The sequence below is a fragment of the Panthera leo genome, chromosome C1 (assembly GCF_018350215.1).
Source record: "Panthera leo isolate Ple1 chromosome C1, P.leo_Ple1_pat1.1, whole genome shotgun sequence".
NCBI classification, from domain to species: Eukaryota; Metazoa; Chordata; class Mammalia; order Carnivora; family Felidae; genus Panthera; species Panthera leo.
Genome location: NC_056686.1, coordinates 42,424,312 through 42,446,877, shown reverse-complemented (window position 1 = coordinate 42,446,877; position 22,566 = coordinate 42,424,312). Strand labels below are relative to the sequence as shown.

Here is a 22,566-nt window from a genome sequence, read left to right as displayed (position 1 = left end):
CTGACTCTTGAGTTCAGCTTAGGTCATGATCTCACAGTTTGTGGGATAGAGCCCCAAGTCAGGCTCTGTGCTGACAGCATGGAGCTGCTTGGGATTCTCTCTCTCTCTCTCTCTCTCTCTCTCTCTCTCTCTCTGCCCCTCCCCACTCATGGTTGCTTTCTCTCACACTTTCTCTCTCTAAATAAATAAACAAAAAAAAAAGAATAATATGAGAATACTTCACACAAGTTCAGACAATAAATTTGACAACTTAAATGAAATGGGTAAATTTCTTTAAAAATACAACTTACAAAAATTGATAGACACTGGAAGACACAGAAAATCTGAAGAGCCCCATATCTATTAAATTTTTTTATCAACAACTTTCCCAAAAAGAAAACTTAAAACTACTTGATTACACTGGTAAATTCTTTAGGTTACACAAACTTTGTCAGAAAATATAGAATGGTTACAGAAAATATAGAATGGTCAATTTGTTTTATGAGGCCAACGTAACTCTAATGCCAAAACCAAGAAGAGAAGAAAACTAGACTTTCTCTGTCTGACTTATTTTACTTAGCATAATACCCTCTACATCTATCCATGTTGTCACAAATGGCAAGATCTCATTCTTTTTTATGGCCAAGTAATATTCCATTGTAAATATATATGTATATATAGGTACATATATATATGTATATATATGTGTGTGTGTATGTATATGTATATATATGTATACATGTATACATATGTACGTATGTGTGTGTGTGTGTGTGTGTATATATATATATATATATGTGTGTGTGTATATATATACACACACACACACATACACACACACACACACACACCCCATCTTTATCCAGTCATCTACTGATGGACACTTGGGTTGCTCCAATATTGTGGCTGTGGTAAATAATGCTGCAATAAACATAGGGGTGCATATATCTTTTCAAATTAGTGTTTTTGCTTTCTTTGGGTAAATACCTAGTAGTGGGTTACTGGATTGCATGATGTTTCTATTTTTTATTTATTTATTTTTGAGAGAGAGAGAGAGAGAGGGCACAAGTGAACAAGAGGCAGAGAGAGAGAGCGCGCGAGAGAGAATCCCAGGAGGGGCAGAGAGAGGGAGAAAGGGAAGAAAGAGAGAGAGAGAGAGAGAAGCGGGGCTCACTCAAAGCAGGGCTCCTGTTCACCCAAAGCATGGCTAGTGCTCACCCAATGCGGGGCTCAAGCTCACCCAATGTGGGACTCAAACTCATAAACTGTGAGATCATGACCTGAGCTGAAGTCAGATGCTTAACAACTGAAGCACCCAGGTGCATTTTTTTAAATTTTCCGAGGAACTTCCATACTGTTCTCCACAGTGATTATAACAATTTATATTCCCATCAACTGCGCATAAGTGTTCTCTTTTCTCTACATCCTTGCCAACACTTATTTCTTGTCTTTTTGATATTCGGTATTGTGACTGATGTGAAGTGGTATCTCATTGCGGCTTTGATATGCATTTCTCTGATGACGAGTGATGTTCACAATCTTTTTCATGTGTCTGTTGGCCATCTGTATGTCTTCTCTGGAAAAATGCCTATTCAGGTCCTCTACCCACTTTTTAATCAGATTATTTGGGTTTTTTCATGTTGACTTGTATAAATTCTTTATATATGTTGGACATTAACTCATTATCAGATACATCATTTGCAAATATCTTCTCCCATTCAGGAAGTTGCCTTTTTGTTTTGTTGATAGCTTCCTTTGCTATGTAAAAGCTTTTTATTTTGGTGTAGTCCCAAAAGTTTATTGTGGCTTTTGTTTCCCTTGCCTGAGGAGACATATCCATTAAAATGTTGCTAAGGTTTGGGCGCCTGGGTGGCTCAGTCGGTTAAGCGGTTAAGCGTCCGACTTCAACTCAGGACACGATCGTGGTCCGTGAGTTTGAGCCCCGCGTCAGGCTCTGGGCTGATGGCTCAGAGCCTGGAGCCTGCTTCAGATTCTATGTCTCCCTCTCTCTCTGCCCCTCCCCCGTTCATGCTCTGTCTCAAAAATAAATAAACGTTAAAAAAAAAAAATTATAAAAAAAAATAAAATGTTGCTAAGGTTAATGTGTCCAAGAGATTACCACCTATGTTTTCTTTTAAAAGTTTTATGGTTTCAGGTCTGAACTTTAGGTCTTTAATCCATTTTGAGTTTATTTTTGTGTATGGTGTAAGAAAGTGGTCTAATGTAGCTGTCCAGTTTTCCTAGCACTATTTACTGAAGAGACTGTCTTTTCCCATTGTATATTCTTGCCTCCTTAGTTGTAGATTAATTGACCATACAAGAAGTGGGTTTATTTCTGGGCTCTCCTCTTCCAGTGATCTATGTGCCTATTTTTATGCCAGTGTCATGCCGTTTTGATTACTACAGTTTTGTAGTATATCTTGAAATCAGAGATTGGGATACCTCCAGCTATTATTCTTCTTTCTCAAGATTGCTTTGGCTATTTGAGGCCCTTTATAGTTCTATACAAATTTTAGAATGATCTGTTCTAGGTACACCTTGGTGGCTCAGTTGGTTGAGCGTCTGACTTCAGCTCAGGTCATGATCTCGAGGTTCGTGAGTTCAGGCCCCACATTGGGCTTGACACTGTCAGCAAGAAGCCTGCTTTGGACCCTCTGTCCCTCTTTCTCTGTCCCTTCCCACCTTGTGCTCTCTCTCTCTCTCAAAAATAAAAATAAACATTAAAAAAAATGAAGTATCTGTTCTAGTTCTATGAAAGATACTATTGGTATCTTAATAGGGATTACATTGAATCTATAGATTCCTCTGGGAATATTCTTATGGATATTTTCACAATATTCATTCTTCCAATCCATAAGCATGGTATATCTCTTTATTTGTTTGTGTCATCTTCAGTTTCTTTCCTCTATGTCTTATAATTTTCAGAGTATAAAACACTTTCACCTCCTTGGTTAAATTTATTCCTAGGTGCTTTATTCTTTTTGGTATAATTGTAAATGGAATTGTTTCCCTAATTTCTCTTTCTGCTACTTCATTATTAGTGTATAGAAATGCAAGAGATCTCTGTATGCTCATTTTGTATCATGCAACTTTCTTGAGTTTACTTATTAGTTCTAATAGTTTTTTTAGTGGAGTCTTTAGAGTCTTCTATATATAGCATCATGTCATTTGCAAATAGTGACAGTTTTACTTCTTCCTTACCAATCTGGATGCCGTTTATTTCTTTTTCTTATCTGAATGCTGCAGGACATCACATACTCTTTTGAGTGGCTAAAACATTTAAAACTGACCATATCAATATTGGTGAGGATGTGAAGCAACTCAAACTCTCATACACTGCTTATGGTAATGAAAAATAATACAACCTTTTTATAAAAGAAAAGAAAAAAAATCCTCCAGATCTCACCAACTAGTTTTCGCATTTTCCTTTCTGCAAGTCTTTATTCAAACACAATATGGGGGCACGTGGGTGGCTTAGTCAGTTAAGCATCCAACTCTTGATCTCGGCTCAAGTCAGAATCTCAGAGTTCGTGGGATCAAGCCCTGCACTGGTCTCCACATTAGCATAGAGCCTGCTTGCGATTCTCTCTCTCCCTCCCTCTCTGCCCCTTCCCAGCTCTCATGCATGGGCACGCTCTCGCTCAAAATAAATAAATAAACTTAAAAAAAAAAAACCAAGGGGCACCTGGGTGGGTCAGTCAGTTGAGGTGCCCAACTCTTGATTTCGGCTGAGGTTATGATCCCAGGGTAATGGGCTCCAGCCCCATGTCCAGCTCTACACTGACCGTGTTGCCTGCTTAAGATACTCTCTCTCTCTCCCTCTACCCCTCTCCCCCAGCTCATGCTCCCTCTCTGGGAAAAAAAAAATACAATATGAAATATTTGGAAGTACGTATGTAATGTTTATCCTTTTTTTTTTTTTTTTTTTTTTACTTAACAGTTCATTCTAAGTTCCTCTGATACACATAATACAAATTATTTGTATAACCTATTACCTCAGTGGTGGTAATATCCAAGACTACATGCTCTAAAAAGTCCAGTATTGGGATAGCTTACATTTACTTTGCACAGTATGGCAGAGTCAACATGAAAGGAAAGGCAATTAGTGAATTCCTTTTTTAATGGCAAAACTGAAATGTCCTCAGTGACTTTACTAAGTTAATCTGCATCTCACCAAAGATATTACCTTCTGGACAGAGTCCCAGTGCTTCATAAGTAAGGAGTTCATTGACAGAAAAGCAATCATGAAGTTCTATGACATCAATATCACTTGGTCTCAGGCCAGATTTCTCATAGCACTTTCTAGCAGCTTCTTTGCTCATATCAAAGCCAACCTAAAACCAAAACCACATATAAGTAAGTTAAGGGCATCAAAACTGGGACTTTTATATAAGATTTCTGAGAGATTAACATGTATAACCTTTACAGTTGAAAATTGACTATACAAATTAAAATCTCAGTTGAGATTAATAATCAAATCTTAGAATGATTCTCTATTACATAGAAAGTCTAAATAAAAGAATATTCAGGATGGAGAATGTACATATTAAATTGTATAGTATAAAAAACAGAATTTTAGGGGCACCTGGGTGGCTCAGTCAGTTAAGCATCCAACTCTTGATCTTGGCTCAGGACATGATCTCATGATTTGTGAGTTCGAGCCCCACATCAGGGCTCCTCACCAAGAGCATGGAGCCTGTTTGGGATTCTGTCTCTCCCTCTCTGCCCCTCCCCTGCTCTCTCTCACTCTCTCTCTCAAAATAAATAAATAAATAAACTTAAAAAAATATAAGAAAAAAAACAGAATTTAAAAAAATGTTTATTTATGTTTGAGAGAAAGAGAAACAGAGTGCAAGCAGGGGAGGGGCAGAGAGAAAGGGAGACACAGAATCCAAAGCAGGCTCCAGGCTCTAAGCTGTCAGCACAGAGCCCGACGCAGGACTCAAACTCATGAACTGTGAGATCATGACCTGAGCCAAAGTTGGATGCTGTGCCACCCAGGTGCCCGAAAAAAAAAACAAACAGAATTTTAAATAAATATATAAAAAGGACTTAAAATTCCTTAGGCCATATCTTGCACAGTTATAAAAACTCAGTCAAACCACAATGTGTTGTTGTGGTAAATAGTTTGAAGAGATTGAGCAATAGATCATTATGATTCAGATACACTAAAAATATAAGGAATTTCTATGTGAAAACAAACAATCTTCTTCTAAAAAATCATATAGGATAACATTTTTCCAAACCCATGCTCTTAACACCCCTTTGGTCTCAGACAATAACAAGCAAACTCTCCAAGTCATAAAATTGTGGTGTAAATGTATTACACAGAAAACCTGAGAAGTTCCACCTCAACCACATCCCAGCTTCATGATCTTGGGCAAGTTATTGAGACATTTTCAAATTCAAAGCATTGCTGTAAAATCATTTTGTAAACTCTAATTACCTTATCATTGTTATACATTTGTGTATACGTGCACGGGTACATTTTTAAATATGTATGTGTATATCTTCAAATATTCAACTAACTCTAGGTCTGAATTGTCATTTTTTAACTTCTTCCACATTTACTCAATCTTTAATCAAGATTTTTAAAGTGCTAAGGTCAAGAAAGTTCCCTGAAAATATCCTTGTCTTCCCCTTAACTCTGTAAGAAAGGAGTTCTGGGCATATCCAGTCAACTCAAAAAAAAAAAAAAAAAAAAAACAACCCCACCAAAATAGTATATCTAGTTAATTAAAAGTGCATTTATGGCTCTATCACAAGAAGCATATGTTCTCATCAGTTATTTTCCCTTAACAGATTCTTAAGGATGGATTATAATATTAAATATTCTGGACTGATTTTTTTCAAAGTAAATAACTTCCAGAGCTAATGACAACATGAGGTCACCTTGAAATTTTAAAACAGAAAGCCCTCGATTGATAAATAAAATAGAATCTCAGACATACCATTTTAATAATGCTTTTTTCTTCAAATGAGCTTGGAAAATCAGTTACCATCTCTTGTGCCACAATTTCCACAGCTTTGGATTCTAGGCCATATTTCTGGACAAATGTTTCACTAGCCAAAACTGCCGCTGCAGCACCATCTGAAGTGGGACTAAGAGGAGGTAAAAATAATCATTTACACCCAGTGCACCTCTACCTTAGGATTTCAGACCAACAGTTCTTTCTATGTGGAAAGAAAAGCTGATTATGCTTGCTGGTCATTGCACTGTCTTCTTTGTGAAATCTACAGTTAAAAATTATACATGCTTCCCACCTGAGAACTGAATCTCTATCAAGAATTTAAACACTATCAGCCACTGCTTGGTCTGTAAGGGTCTCTCCCAAAACATTCTTAATGCAAAGAATCCTGAATTTACCTTTGCAGATGCATAAGGCATCTTCTGGTGACTTCTGAGGAGTCAACAAGGTTTTTCCTATTATAGTACAATAAAAATCTACCATGGGCCTAACTAGCTCTAACATTGTTATCTCCAAATAATCAGTCTTGGAATCCTTTTGAAACTTGGAAAGGAGAGAATAGGAAATACCAGAAAGTCCAAACCAGAAGGTGGGGTTTAGTTAAGAGATCTCCTCAAAATAGATTTTTTCCTTATAGCAAAGCTGTGAAGGAAAGTGGCAAACACAAGAAGACTTCTCTGAGTTCAGCTGGACTTTATAAATGGGCAGACCTTCATATTGCAACAGATAAAAGCTGACCCCATTTGTTCAATTGCATACTACCAGGGTCTTCCAGGTGATAAGCAGGAGCTATACAGTACCAATTCAACCTTCTGGGAAACAGATATTGTCAAGCAATTTTCAAGATGCAACTATTATTATTATTAGAGCTATTTTTTTCTTGTTTTCATTTTTCCTATTTTATGTTTACTCTTAGCTGCTATAACTGAGTAACATTTCCTAAGATAGAAGCATACAGTAGAGAAAACAAAATGCTCAAGGGAGAAACTCTGGACTCTACTGGCCTCCTAAGCCACATTTAAATGAATAAAATACAATTTTTAAAAAGTAGGTAGAGCTCAAGAATGAAGGAAATGAAGTACATAATTTTCCAAGAGAAAAGACAGTCTGTTTCCAGATAGGAATAGGAAGTAAAGGGGCCCCTGGGTGGCTCAGTCAGTTAAGCATCTGACTCTTGATTTCAGCTCAAGTCATGATCTCACGATCGTGGGACTGAGCCCCACTTCAAGCCCCACTTCAGGCTCTATGCTGAGCTCAGGCTCAGTGCTGAACGTGGAACCTGCTTAAGATTCTCTCTTTCTCTCTCCCTCTGCTCCTACATGTGCACGTTCTCACTCTCTCTCTCGCTCTCAAAAAAAAAAAAAAAAAAAAAAAGGAATAGGAAGTAAGGGCACGCCAGAGTGAGGACTCCATTAGTAGGAGCTCTATGCAAGCAGATACAGTTACAGATATACCCAGATGGAGCAGTTACTTCTATTAAATATTAAAATGTGGTTTTCTTACCAACATTGTAAGACAGTCAAATAATCAAAAATTTCTCGAGATTTCATCACTTCGTCTAAACTGTATTCCTTTTGGAACTGGGAATTCCTAAATACAAAATAAGTAGTTACAGAATACGAAGTAGCAGTTTTAATTTTTGTTGAAAATGTTCTGATCCAGAAGTCAAAGAATAATATGTAAATATTATTTTTACAAACAAAAGATAGGCTTTTATGAAGAGTTTCAACCTTTTTTTTTCAATAAATATTAACTTTTTATTATGGTTATTATGAGTAATATAATAAGCGCTACACTAAAACTGCTAATACTATAGGCATCTTCATTTAATATATTTTGACTGTTCTATTAATATAAGATTTTCTTTTATATTTTAATTTTTATTTATTTTTAACTTAAATCCAAGTTAGTTAACATATAGTGTAATAATACATTCAGGAATAGAATTTAATGATTCATCATTTACATGTAACACCCAGTGCTCATCCCAACAAGTGTCCTCCTTAATGCCCCTCACCCCTTTAGCCCTTCCCCCGACCCAACCCCCTGCCAGCAACCCTCAGTTTGTTCTCTGTATTTAAGAGTCTCTTATGGCTTGTCTCCCTTCTCTGTTTTTATAACATTTTTGCTTCCCTTCCCTTATGTTCATCTGTTTTGTATCTTAAATTCCACACATGAGTGAAATCATAGGATATTTGTCTTTCTCTGACTGACTTATTTCGCTTAGCATAATACACTCTAGTTCCATCCACATTGTTACAAATGGCAAGATTTCATTCTTTTTGATCGCCAAATCCATTGTATATATATACCACATCTTTATCCATTCATCCATTGATGGACATTTGGGCTCTTTCCATACTTTGGCTATTGTTGATAGTGCTGCTATACACATTGGGGTGCATGTGCCCCTTTGGACCAGCACTCGTCTTTCCTTCGGATAAATACTTAGTGCAATTGCTGGGTCATAGGGTAGTTCTATTTTTAATTTTTTGAGGAACCTTCATACTGTGTTCCAGAGTGGCCGCACCAGTTTGCTTTCCCACCAGCAGTGCAAAAGAGATCCTCTTTCTCTGCATCTTCATCAACATCTGTTGTTGCCTGAGTTGTTAATTTTTGTCATTCTGACAGGTGTGAGGTGGTATCTCATTGTGGTTTTGATTTGTATTTCCCTGATGATGAGTGATGTTGAGCATGTTTGCATGTGTCTCTTAGCCATCTGGACGTCTTCTTTGGAAAAGTGTCTATTCATGTCTTTTGCCCATTCCTTTTCTGGATTATTTGTTTTTTGGGTGTGGAGTTTGATAAGTTCTTTATAGATTTTGGATACTAACCCTTTATCTGATATGTCATTTGCAAATATCTTTTCCCATTCTGTTGGTTGCCTTTGAGTTTTGTTGATTGTTTCCTTCGCTGTGCAGAAGCTTTTTATCCTGATGAGGTCCCAATAGTTCATTTTTGCTTTTATTTCTCTTGCCTCTGGAGACATGTCAAGTAAGAAGTTGCTGTGGCTGAGGTCAAAGAGGTTGTTACCTATTTTCCCCTCTAAGATTTTGATGACTTCCTGTCTTACGTTTAGGTCTTTCATCCATTTTGAGTTTATTTTTGTGTATGGTATAAGAAAGTGGTCCAGGTTCATTCTGCATGTCGCTGTCCACTTTTCCCAACACCATTTGCTGAAGATACTGTCTTTTTTCCATTGGGTATTCTTTCCTGCTTTGTCAAAGATAGTTGGCCATAAGTTTGTGGGTCCATTTCTGGGTTCTCTATTCTGTTCCACTGATCTATGTGTCTGTTCTTGTGCCAGTACCATACTGTGTTGATGACTACAGCTTTGTAATACAGCTTGAAGTTTCAACCTTTAATAAGTAAGTTGTTTGAACTGAATTTTTTAAAAATCTGAACTCCAAAATACAATATGTTGTAAAATAAAAATGTGTTTAATCTTCATCCTGGCTTCCTAGCATGGAGCTTCTAAAACCTGTGCAATTTCCTGAGTGACAGGAGTGTCTTTGTTATGCTAATATGGTGACTTACAGTGGGCTCCCTGTTAACTGTATGGGGGGAGGGGGCTGGTCACCAGAAACACCAACTGTGTGAATATAGGGGTTAGGACTTTTGAGCCAGTTTGACCCCTAAGGAGAAGGGAGGGGCAGGAGATTGAGTTCAATCTTGTGTCAATGATTTAATCAAGTACATCTGCATAAAGCCCCAGTAAACACTCTGGACACTGAAGCTTGCTGAAGCTTCCTGGTGGTGAGTACCTTCATATACCAGGAGGGTAATGTGTCCTGACTCCATGGGGAGAAGGTACAGAAGCTCTGCTTTAGGAACCCTCTCAGACTTTGCCTTATGTGCCTCTTTATTTGGCTGTTCCTGAGCTGTATACTTTATAATAATACTGTAATCATAAGTATAGCACTTTCCTGAATTCTGTGAGGAACTCTAATGAATTATCAAACCTGAGAGGTCATGGAAACCCCTGTATTTATAGTCAGTTGGTCAGAAGTACAGGTGGCCTGGAGACCCTACTTGTGGCTGGCATCTTAAGTGAGGGCAGTCTTGCAGAGGACTAAGTTCTTAATTCCTGGGGTCTGCATCAACTCGGGTGGTTAGTGCCAGAATTGAATTGCAGTATACCCAGTTGGTGCCAGATCAGTTGGGGGTTAAAATGTAATACCACCACCACCACCACCACCACCTAGAGAATTATTAAATACTAGTTCCTTAAGAGCAAAACAAAATTACTTGCAATTCAGCCTTTTGTGGGGATGATATTATACAATTACTTTTAATGAAGGCTAATGGAGTTCTTAAGTAAATGTAGAAAACCTATAATAAATTATCTGCATACTTCAAAGCACATTTCCTTTCTGTGAAAAAGAAACTTAACCACTGCAAAGAAGAAACTTATTTTTATCCCCTTTGGCTCCTCTAACAATAAAATGAGATGATTTCAGAAACTGCTCTGGCAAAAATAGCAGAAGCAGTAGACACCACAAAGGAAAGTCTATAAGCAAACTTCAACTGGTATGGAAATGAACAGCAATTCAAATGTTTAGAAATAAAGCCCATGTAACTTAGATCTGCATACTAGTATCTGTACCTTTTCTTCTAAAGTTAACTTTGATCATCACCAACTTCCATAAAACACCTAATTTGTGCCAGATCCTGTGGTAGGCATGTGGGACATGGGCATAGTCCTTACCCTCAAGGAACTCAGTATGAATCTCTGGCAAATAAATACAATATGATAAATACCACGACAGAAATGTTATACAGAGTGCCACGAAAGCACACAGGATGAGCATCAGACCCAGATACCAGAGGGAGCTTTCCCTCTGGGGTTAGCAAATAAGAGGAAGGAGGAGACAGAGAATTATACTGGCAAAAGAATCAGGATACACAAAGCCTCTTGAGTTAAAGTAGCTCACTGAAGCTAGGGCATGAAGTTTGGGAGGAAATGTAGTCACAAGGTGACAAAGATGGAGCAAGAGAAATAAACAAAGATCAGCTCATGAAAGGCCAGTGTATGGTATTTACATTTTACACTAAAAACACTGAGGAACTATTAAAGGATATTAAGCTGGAGTGTAACAATCAGACTTGTATTTAAACAAGAAGGCTATGGTACACAAAAGGGATGGTAAAGGGCATTATCAAAAGCAACTAAACTAAGAGATGAGAGCAATAATTAAGGCAAGAAATGCTAAGGGCCTAGAGTAGGGAATTGGAAGTTAAAGACAGAAAGAAGGGATGAGTTCAAGAGACAGTAAGGACGCAGCATTCCGTTCATCCTCAACTCATCTGCAATTCATATGGGACACTGAGGAAGAAAGCAGAGTTAAGAATGACTTCTGGTTTTCTATTATTAGGTATATATTGATGTCATTCATGAAGAATACTAAAGTAAAAATAGGGTTGAGAAAAAATGATCAATTCTGTATGGCCATGTTGACTCTGAGGCACTTATGAAGCATCTAAGTAGAGACAACTAGGAGTAAGTTATAGACACAGGTCTGAGGGCTCAAGTGGCATGAACTATCCCTAATTCGACACTACTTATCACAGATTCTCACTGCCTTTAAGTATTCTTATAATTTGTGAGGAAACACTTGAGAAGAGTTTTATAATTCAACCTTCTTAGAAATATGTAAGCGGGTATCTATAACAACTAGTGAGCAAACACAGGATTCTCTTTCTTTCCTAGCCAAGGAAAACCTAGTGCAAGAAGTTGGCATCTGAAATTTCTGAGCAAAACCTAGAAGGCTATTCTTGGCTGTTTCAAAGAGTTTTACATGATGAAACTGACATCCAGAAATAACATTTGCCTATTCAACATAATTGAGAACTTACAATATGAAATGGAAGGCCACTGGGGACAAGGAACTTATCTATCTTGTTCACTGCTGTATCACTAGCAGCTAAAGGTGTGTTGCACACAGTAGGCCGCTGAATACATATTTGTTGAGTGAATGAATTCCCTTTAGAAGAATGCCATAATGAGTGGATAATTGATGCCTGGTTAGGCAGGGTGTTAAGTAAGAGAAAGACTTTGATTCTCTAGAGAAAGTTAAGAGCTACTCCTTGAAGCCTCAAAGCCAAGAAACTGCAGTGTTGTCAATTCCTCAATGTATTGGTATAGTTCCTTACTACTTAGGAAATAAAAAGGATATTTGCATGGTTCTCCAAGTTCTAAGGACAAAGAATTTGCTCTAGATCATCTTCATGGGCTTAAGACTACTTATTCAAACTCTACTATACAGGTGCTTGCTTCGGCAGCACATATACCAACTCTACTATTCAGTAACAGCAAAGTTTTATTGAACATATACTATGTTCCAGTACCCTGCTAGATGCTGACGATACAAGATAAGACAGAATCTCTGCTCAAGGACCATCATGATCAAAGAAAAGACTTATAAATAACTAAGTGGGATAGGGTGATGTGTTATAATAGAGGTATACAGACAGTGCAATGAAACTCATGAGAAAAAAAAAATTATGCCCAGGAAGCTTTAAGAAGGTGTTTAGAGAAGGAATGACATTTGGGTTGGGGCTTGATGGGTAAATAGATATTCACCAAACAAAAGAAAGACAAAAGGATATTCCAGGGAGAGTTAACAGCCTAAGTAAAAACACAGAAGTGAGTACTGTATACTACACTTGGGAAAAAACAAGTGATCTGGTGAAGCTAGAGACTGTAAATAACCAGAAAGTAGTAGGAAATAAGACAGGCAAGGTAGAGTGGGCCAAATTATAACAAGCTTATTATCTCATATGAAGGAGTTTCTATTATATCATATAAGCAATGAAAATTCACTAAAACTTTATCAGCAATCATTCACATTCTTTCTTAAGCTTAAATAAATGACATTCTAAATATAAACAAACCCAAAGCTAAAACTGTAGTTAAAAGTTTACCTGGGTACAGGCCTTTTATAAGAAAAATAATAAAACATTCTAGTTAATATCTTTGAGGTCTTCCCCTTTACTTTTTAAGTATAAAGTTGTATATTACATAGCAGGATAACTCAGATTTTTACAATTTCATATTTCTGAAATACTTACGGGTTATTAACTGAATGTTTATGATTTTTCCATCCAATTTTTGCAAAATGTTCAACCTTTGTTCCTGTAGAGAAAACAAGTAAGTGCTTTCATATTGCTTATTAAATGTTGCAATGGTACACAGTGTCCTGCCAAATATTTCTGCATTTTCCCTTGTACAGATTGTCAATATTGATCATGTCAACAACTGATCCCTCACATAAATATTTAATTAAACTTGTGTATATTTAATGAATTGAATCCACTAATAAGCACATGAATATGAATATGAAAAGCACTGAATATGAAAATAGTTCAAACTAGTTAATTCTATCTAGTATAAATAAGAGTCCAGTTTCAAAAACCAGAATATACAGCCTGGGATTCACAGTGGATATAGGGCAGGAAAGCACTGCCAGCAATTTTTTAAGGAGTTTGCCAAAGTATCCCAATGCCCCTGGGCTAAGTGAATTTTACAACCCACACCCTCCAGGACCTGATCCTTCTCCTTCCTTATGAATAGGCAGAAGAGTCTTTAGAAAAGTTATAACCTAGGGGTACCTGGGTGGCTCAGTTGGTTAAGCATATGACTCTTGGTTTTGATCTCATAGTTTGTGAGCTTGAGCCCCACATCAGGCTCTGTGCTGACAGTTCGGAGCCTGCTTGGGATTCTCTGTCTCCCTCTCTCTGTTCCTTCCCCGCTCATGCTCTCTCTCACTCAAAAATAAATAAATAAATATGTTTTAAAGTTTAAAAAAAAAGAAAAGTTATAGCCTAACAAGAAATATGTATGTTTTTAAATTCTTTAACAGAAAATTTAAAGATTAGTGTCAGAAAAACGAAAGCAAGTATTAAGGAAGTTAAATACGCAAAAAATTTTTACTACTTTAAAAAAGACAAAGCAGCATAAGATAGGTTTTGAATCCTGCTTGAGAGCCAGAAAGGCCAAGGAAGGAAAAGGAACACTGACAGCAGCTGATAATGTTATGTTAATAGATGATGGCACAGGAAAATGAAGAGCCCCCATTTCTGTTTCATCTCTATCATCTCTGTCAGGAGGATGATCTTCAGAGCAGAAATGACATACATATAATTGAGCAAATCTTGTCTCAATTCTAATAAAAAAGGAAGAAGGCAGAATCCACACTAGTGATCTCATACAAAGAAGAGTGATAATCAGGTGGCAGCCAATATGGGTTCAGTAGGAACAAGCCATAGAAGATTAATACCTGTTTTCATTGGTTTGACTGGTAGATCAAATGAAACATAGTATCTGATTATCAGCAAGACAATTAAATTTTTTAGGACATCTTTTGGGACAAGGTAAGGAAATACTATACTGTGGGTTTTGGTTTTTGTTTGGGGGGAGCACAATGATGTTACTTTAAAAAATGAGGATTCTGTCAAATAGGTTTAGATAATACTGGGTTAAACAAAGTGAAACAGGTTTCTTTATGGCAAGACATTCAGAGCCTTTACTATTATTATATGTGTATCATGACTGTCCAAAAGGGGGTTAAAGAATCTGAAGCATCTCCCAACTTATCTGACCCATGAAATAGAGAATCTTATCAGGTTACTGTCCCACAGAACACATATTGGGAAACCACCAACATTGGCTAATATAGGTTAACCTGCAGAAAAGTCTCTAGTGCTAACCTCTAACCTCAGCCATGCTCTGGCTAATATGTCTACCAAAAATTGGATTAGAAAATTAAAGGCATGTTCACCAAACCTGAATGTGGGAAGGACTGCTATAATATTGAATCCAAATAGATTCAACAAAGCTTATTAATGGGATGGATCAGAATATATTCAAATTAAATGACCAATTCTATTCCTGGATCCCCAAAACAATCTGGGAAAAGGAGCAGCAACTATGAGAAATGCCCTGAGGTTCTGTTTGACTACAAGTTCAATATGATTTAATAGTGTGACGCAACTACCATAAATGCTTACATGTGATCCCAGTATCCACAATTAGACTTGTGATGATGAATTATGAAACAAGTCAAATGAGAACAGTTACACAGTTAAGTGAGAAACAGTTAAAAGGAAGTTAAGCACAAGGTCTGGCAGGTTTCAGATATTTGAAGAGCTATAGAAAGAGGTTCACCTCCTGTGAGCCTCAGAAGACAGAAACAAGACCATGGATGGAAACTATAGGGAGAGAGATTTGAGTTCAACATGGCAAAGACCACTGTAACAACTGGAATCACCCAAAAAATGGAAGGAGTGACCATTGGTGGGACTAGAGTCATGAAAATGTTCGGTGGGACTGGAGTGATGAAAATGTTCTGAAACTAGAAAGTGGTAATAGTTGCAAAACTCTGAATATATTAAAAATCACTGAATTGTATACTTTAAAAGGGTGAATTTTATGGTATGTGAATTATATCTCAATAAAGCTGTCATTAAAAAAAGAAAATGAATTAAATTCCCAACTCAAAAACTAGAAAAACAACAACCAAAGTAAACCAAAAGAAAGCACAAAGAAGATAAAAGCAGAAATTAATTGCGGAAAAAATAAAAAGAGTAGACATAATCAATCAAGATCCTGTTATTTTGAAAAATTTAACAAAATAAGGGCACCTGGGTGGCTCAGTAAGTTGAACGTATGACTCTTGATTTCAGCGCAGGTCATGATTCCAGGGTTGCAGGATGGAGCCCTATATTGGGCGCCATGAGCATAGAGCCTGCTAAGAATCTCTCTCTCTCTCCCTATGCCCCTCTCCCCTGCTCACATGCAGGCTCTCTCAATCTCTCTCTCTCTCTCTCTCAAATTAAAAAAAAAATTAACAAAATAGACAACTACCTAATTTAATTTTAAAAAGGAGAAAGCAACGGGGTGCCTGGATGGCTCAGTTAGTTAAGCATCTGACTTCAGCTCAGGTCATGATCTCGTGGTTTGTGAGCTCGAGCCCCACATTGGGCTCTGTGCTGGTAGCTCAGAGCCCGGAGCCTGCTTCGGATTCTGTGTCTCTCTCTTTCTCTCTGCCCCTCCCCTGCTCACACTCTGTCTCTCAAAAATAAATAAACATTTTTAAAAAAAGGGCAAAGCATGAATATACAAACATAAAAAATAACAAGAGGGAAATATCATTGAAATAGAAAAAATTGTAAAATTGCAAAAGACTACTTTTCAGACTTCAATACAAAGATTTGGAAATCTAAATGAAATGAATAATTTCCTAGAGATACATAAACTACCCAAAATAACCTCAGTGAAGATAGAATATTTAAACATAAGGAAACCAAACAACTACCAAAAAGGAAAAAAAAACAAAAAACAAAACAAAAAAAAAACAGGCCAAGATGAGTTCACAGGGAATTCTATCAAACCTACAAAGATTAGGTAATCTCCATGCTCCATAAAGTGTATCAAAGCATTAAAAGTAAGGAGAGGCTTCCTATTTCTTTTTATAAAGCAAGTATGAAATTAACATAAAATCACTTACAAATGTTGATTTGAAAGTACTATATAAAATAAAATAGTGACAGAATCTAACCCCACATTAAAAAAAAGTCAATACCTCACAACCAACTGGCATTCATTCGAGATATGCAAAGTTGGTTCAATACCAGGAATCCAGTAATAAAATATTCTAATAATAGACCTAAGTGCAATTAACAGAGGCTAGAAAAAGCCTTTAACAAAATTCAATACCCATTCCTGAAAGAAAAAAAAAAAACCTCAAGAAAACAACTGATGGATGCTTTATGAACACAACAAAATTATATATTATATATTATACTATATATATATAATTATAAAAAATTTTATATTACATATCTTTTATATATATAAAAGATCCTGAGGCCATCAGCCAGCATCTTACTTAATGGGATAATAACATCTGCCGTAATGGATTGTTGTGAGAATTGAATAAGATAATATAAGTATGGAAAGTCATTCATTCATTCATTCATTTACTCATTCAACAAGTATTTATTGAGTCCTTTCTGCACACAGATGCTGCTGAGTAAGCATCATTAAAGTCTCCCCTCGCACTGCCATCATGTCTAAGTCAGAGTCTCCCAAAGAGCCTGAACAGCTGCGGAAGCTTTTCATCGGAGGTCTGAACTTTGAAATAACCAATGAGAGTCTGAGGAGCCATTCTGAGCAATGTGGAATGCTTACAGACTGTGTGGTAACGAGAGATCCAAACACCAAGTGCTCCAGAGGCTTTGGGTTTGTCACCTATGCCACTGTGGAAAAGGTGGATGCAGCCATGAATGCAAGGCCACACAAAGTGAATGGAAGAGTTGTAGAACCAAAGAGGGCTGTGTCGAGAGACAATTCTCAAAGACCTGGTGCCCACTTAACTGTGAAAAAGATTTTTGTCAATGGCATTAAAGAAAATACTGAAGAACATCATCTAAGAGATTGAATAGTATGGGAAAATTGGAGGGATTGAAATCACAACTGACCGAGGCAATGGCAAAAAGAGAGGCTTTTCTTTTGTAACATTTGACTGTCATGACTCTGTAGACAAGACTGTCATTCAGGGGCGCTTGGGTGGCTCAGTCGGTTAGGCGTCTGACTTTGGCTCAGGTCATGATATCGCGGTCTGTGAGTTCCAGCCCCGCGTCAGGCTCTGTGCTGACAGCGCAGAGCCTGGAGCCTGTTTCAGATTCTGTGTCTCCTTCTCTCTGTGACCCTCCCCCGTTCATGCTCTGTCTCTCTCTGTCTAAAAAATAAATAAACGTTAAAAATTAAAAAAAAAAAAAAAAAGAGAGACTGTCATTCAAAAATACCATACTGTGAAAGGGCACAACTGTAAAGTAAGGAAAGCTTTATCTAAGCAAGAGATGGCTAGTGCTTCCTCCAGCCAAAGAGGTCGAAGTGGTTCTGGAAACTTCAGTGGTGGTCATAGAGGTGGTTTTGATGGGAATGACAAACTTGGCTGCGGAGGAAACTTCAGTGGGTGAGGTGGCTTCGGTGGCAGTCAAGGTGGTGGTAGATATGGTGTCAGTGGGTATGGCTATAATAGATTTGGTAACGATGGAAGCAACTCTGGAGGTGGTGGAAGCTATAATGATTTTGGCAATTACAACAAGCAATCTTCAAATTTTGGACCCATGAAAGGAGGAAATTTTGGAGCCAGAAGCTCTGGCCCATATGGTGGTGGAGGCCACTTTGCCAAACCACAAAACCAAGGTGGCTATGGCGGTTCCAGCAGCAGCAGTAGCTATGGCAGTGGCAGAAGGTTTTAATTACTGCAAGGAAACAAAGCTTAGCAGGAGAGGAGAGCCAGAGAAGTGACAGGGAACCTACAGGTTACAATAGATTTGTGAACTCAGCCACGCATAGTGGTGGCAGGACTTAGCTGCTACAAAGAAGACATGTTTTAGACAATACTCATGTGTATGGTCAAAAAACTCGAGGACTGTATTTGTGACCTGTACAACAGATTATTTTAGTTTCTGTTCTGTGGAAAGTGTAAAGCATTCCAACAAAGGGTTTTTTTAATCATGACACTGAATAAACATGTCCTTTAAAAGAAAAAACACACAAATATTTATTATTTACATATGGTAGGGACTGTAGAAGAGAAAGGGGAAAAAAACAACAACGTTCTTCTATCTAGATTACATGCCAAGCACTGTGCTAGGCTGGATATATTGAAAGTAAACAAAACAGACATGGATCCTGCTTTCATGGAGTTTACAAAATAATGAGGAAGACAAAAATTAAACAAGTAAAACTACACACACACACACACACACGTTTATATATATATGAATATAAATAGTGCTAGATGCTATGAAGGAAAGCAATTGGGGGCTATCTATGAATGAGAATAATAGGAGGGACCTGCTTCAATTTGAATGGCCAAGGACAGTCTTTCTTTGGAGAATAATTAATTATAGAATACCTGCTTTGTGCCAGGCACTGTTCTAGGTAACAAGAAATGAACAGGGAATAAAACAAAAGTGATGGCCTTATGGAACTTAGATGCTAGTTGGAGGAGACAATCAGTAAGAAAAAATATATATGCCAGGTTTTATAAGTGTTATATAAAATAATTCAAGAGGAGACACAGAGGATAGGGAGTTCCAGGAAAGAGGGTGATCAAAGAAGCAGATGACAACTTTTAAGCAAAGACCTGATGGAAATAAAGGAGCTAGCACCAATGATATCTTAGGGTAAAGCATTCCAGAAGTGGAAACAGCAAGGCCCTGCCTCAAGCAGGAATGTGTTCACTGTTTTCAAAAACAGAAAGGATAATGTGGCTGGAGTAGAGTGGTGAAAGAAAAAATGGTAACAGATGAGGTCAGAACACTAATGAGGGTGGGGGATCAGATGGTGCAGAAGTTTGTAGGCCACAATAAGACGTCTAAGCTTCAATCTGAGTATGATGAGAACATATGGAGAGTTTGAGCAGAGGAGTGAACTCATCTGGCTTATATTTTAAACACACTGCACTGAAGCAGGGTTTAGACTGTTAAGTGCTGATATAGCTGATATAGGATACAGCTGTTAAGTGCCGTGTTGTCACTCGCCCTGCTCAAAATAAAGTTGTTTCTTAACTATACCTGTTTGCTATACTCATGTGACAGCAAGGGACACTTGGTCTCATACACGTCAATAAAATTAAATACTGATTTGAATGGCGATTCTTGAATTAAAAAACAAAAAACAAACAAACCACAAAAACAACAACAACAACACAACAACACTGCTCTGGCTATAATGTAAAGAACTGACTGCAGAGATACACAAGAAGAGGCAAAAAACCAAAACCAAAACAGGACTCCTATAATCCAGATGAGAAATTAGGGTGACCTGCACTACAGTAGAAGTGGTAGAAAGGGTGAGAGATGTTTACTGAGAAATGAGTGAAAAGGTTTGCCAATATACTCATACTGTCAAGTTCAAGCAGACTCAAGAACAGCCCCATGGTTTTTGGCCAAATGTCCTAGAAAGATGGAGTTAGCATGTATTGAAAGGGGAAATCTTCAGGAGGAACAGAGGAAAAGGGGGGAGTTCAGAGAAAGAATTAGGACTTCAGTTTTAGACCTATTAAAGTTGAAATGCCTATTATAGACATCCAAGTGGAGATACCTTTGGAAAGTGTTGGAGATATGAGACAGGATTTTTTTAAGACCTAATGGATGAGGACAGCCAATCTTGAAAGAATGGAGTAAATAGCACTGTAGCCAAAGGGAATATGAGACTCTGAGGCAGAAAACAGTTTGGTTTACTGAAGACAATGAAAGAAGGCCAGGACAATGGGAATGAAAACAACAAGAAATTATTTTTTAAAATACAGAGTCTCATTGTTTTACAATAACAAATAATGAATACATATTTTAGTACCTAAATGCTACAGACTGTGTCCCTGACAAAAATCATATGTCGAAGCCCTAAACCCCAATGTGCTAGTATTTGGAAACAGGACTACTGGGAGGTAATTAGGGTAGTGAGGTCATGAGAGTGAGGTCCCCATGACAGATTAGTGCCCTTACAATACTCTTAAGGGGCTCCTGGGTGGCTCAGTTGGTTGAGCGTCCAACTTCGGCTCAGGTCACGATCTCATGGTTTGTGAGTTTGAGCCCCGCGTCAGGCTCTGTGCTGACAGCTCAGAGCCTGAAGCCTGCTTCGGATTCTGTCTCTTTCTCTCTCTGCCCATCCCCACTTGTGCTCTGTCTCTCTGTCTCTCAAAAATAAATAAATGTAAAAAAGAAAAAGAAAAAAGAAAAACAATACTCAAGAAGAAGAGAAAGATGTTTCCTTCTCTCTCTGTCTCATTCTCTCTCTCTCTCTCTCATTCTCATTCTCATTCTCTCTCTTTGCACCTGCACAAAAGAAGAGGTCAGGTGAGTACACATGGAAGGGCAGCCACCTACAAACCAAGAGGCCTCAGAATAAAATCTATCTTGTACCTTGATCTCGGACTTCCCAGCCTCCAGAACTGTGAGAAATTAATTTTTGTTGTTTGAGCCACCCAATCTACGGTATTTTGTTACGGCACCCAAGCAGACTAATATACTGGAACTGAGGTTACACTAAACAAAAATGTAAAATACATGAATGGCTTTGAAACAAGGAAGTGGGTTTTAAGGAAACTGCTAGTGAAAGCCTAAATAAAGTGCCTTAAAGAAACTATTAGTAGAAGCCTCCAGATCCTGTGAGGATGCTGTTGGTGAGGGTTTACAAAATGATAAAAACCTTACTGAGGAACAGAGGAAAGGAGATCCTTGCTGCAATGCTTGCTGACACTATAGTAACACTATTATCTGCAGTTATGTGAAAATCAGATAATAACAAAATATTGAAGGTGCCACATGATTTCTTCTTGCTATTTATAGTAAAAATCTATACTGCTATACTGAAGAAAGGGCTGTTAAAAAGAATTCAGGACCTGATGACATTGAAAGTTCAAGCCTCTCAAAGAGGGAAAAGATGCTAAAATTAAGTAACAGTCTTTGAGCAAAGATCAAATCCAGGGCACTGCTTATAAAAAATGGTACAAGGATGAAGCCCAAGCTATGACAAATCTTTTGCTATGATCTCAGAAATATCAAAAGTGACGCCTCAGAATATAGTTCAAACAGACAAAAAGCCCTCTAAAGAAAAAAAGGTTGTGCCTCACAAATCCTCTCAAAGAATCAAGAAGCTTAAGAATGTTGTCCCTCAGCTGTTTCAGAAGGGACCCAAGGTAGAAGAAAACTTATCTTTATCTTTTTTTAAATGTTTATTTATTTTGAGAGAGAGAGTATGTGTGTGTGCAGACAGGGGAGGGGGAGAGGGAGGGGGAGAGGGAGAGGGAGAGGGAGAGAGAGAATCTCAAGCAGGATCACAGAGTCTGAAGGACTTGATTCCACAACCCTAGGATCAAGACCTGAGCCAAAATCAAGAGTCAGACATTCAACCAACTGAATTTTAAGTTTATTTATTTATTTTTGAGAGTGGGGGGAGAGAATGAGCAGGGGAGGGACAGAGAGAGGAAAGAGAGAGAATCCCAAGCAGGCTGCACACTCAACACAGAGCCCAACTTGGGGTCTGATTTCACAACTGTGAGATTAGGACCTGAGCCAAAATCAAGTTGCTTAAGCAACTGAGCCACCCATGCACCACCTGTATATTTATGTTTTGTGTACTTCTCTGTATTGAGTTATAATACCCATCAATGACAAATTTTTGATTTTTAAAAAATGCTGGGTTCAACCCGCTAAGCTGATCCCATCATTTCCTAGCAGGTCACAACCCACAGTTTGAAAAACTCTGGTCTAGGGTTAAGAGCTGTGGTAATAAAAGGAACTGGAAGGAGTCTGGAGTCTTTGTTTTAGAGTCTGCAGGTAGAAATGATAGGACATAATGGGACTGGAGGGACTGGAATAAGAAGAATAAGAAGGGAGAAGTGTCAAAGATGACTCATGTTTCTGCCTTGAACATCTGAATAAATGGAAGTGCCACTTACTGAGATGAGGAAAACTAGAGGAGGAACAAGTTTAAAATTATGGGAGAAGAGAAGAGTTTGCATTTGAACATGTTAAATTGAGATGTCTATTAAATATACAAGCAGATATCCAAGATGCCACCTGGTTATGTAAGTATAGA

At 37.8% G+C, this 22,566-nt stretch overlaps 1 protein-coding gene and 1 pseudogene across 5 annotated transcripts in view; one reads left to right on the top strand and one right to left on the bottom strand.

Moving 5' to 3' along the window:
• The window catches only part of SCP2 (sterol carrier protein 2), a 124,336-nt gene that overhangs the window by 71,422 nt on the left and 30,348 nt on the right, over positions 1 to 22,566 (bottom strand). For all 5 annotated transcript variants that reach the window (XM_042951343.1, XM_042951346.1, XM_042951344.1 and 2 more), the window contains 4 exons: positions 13,020 to 13,083; positions 7,452 to 7,538; positions 5,931 to 6,081; positions 4,166 to 4,313 (listed from right to left, as the gene is read on the bottom strand). In XM_042951343.1, coding sequence (XP_042807277.1) covers positions 4,166 to 4,313; positions 5,931 to 6,081; positions 7,452 to 7,538; positions 13,020 to 13,083 — 450 coding nt within the window. The remainder of the gene's footprint in view (positions 1 to 4,165; positions 4,314 to 5,930; positions 6,082 to 7,451; positions 7,539 to 13,019; positions 13,084 to 22,566) is intronic.
• On the top strand, positions 17,018 to 18,247 carry LOC122227109 (annotated as a pseudogene).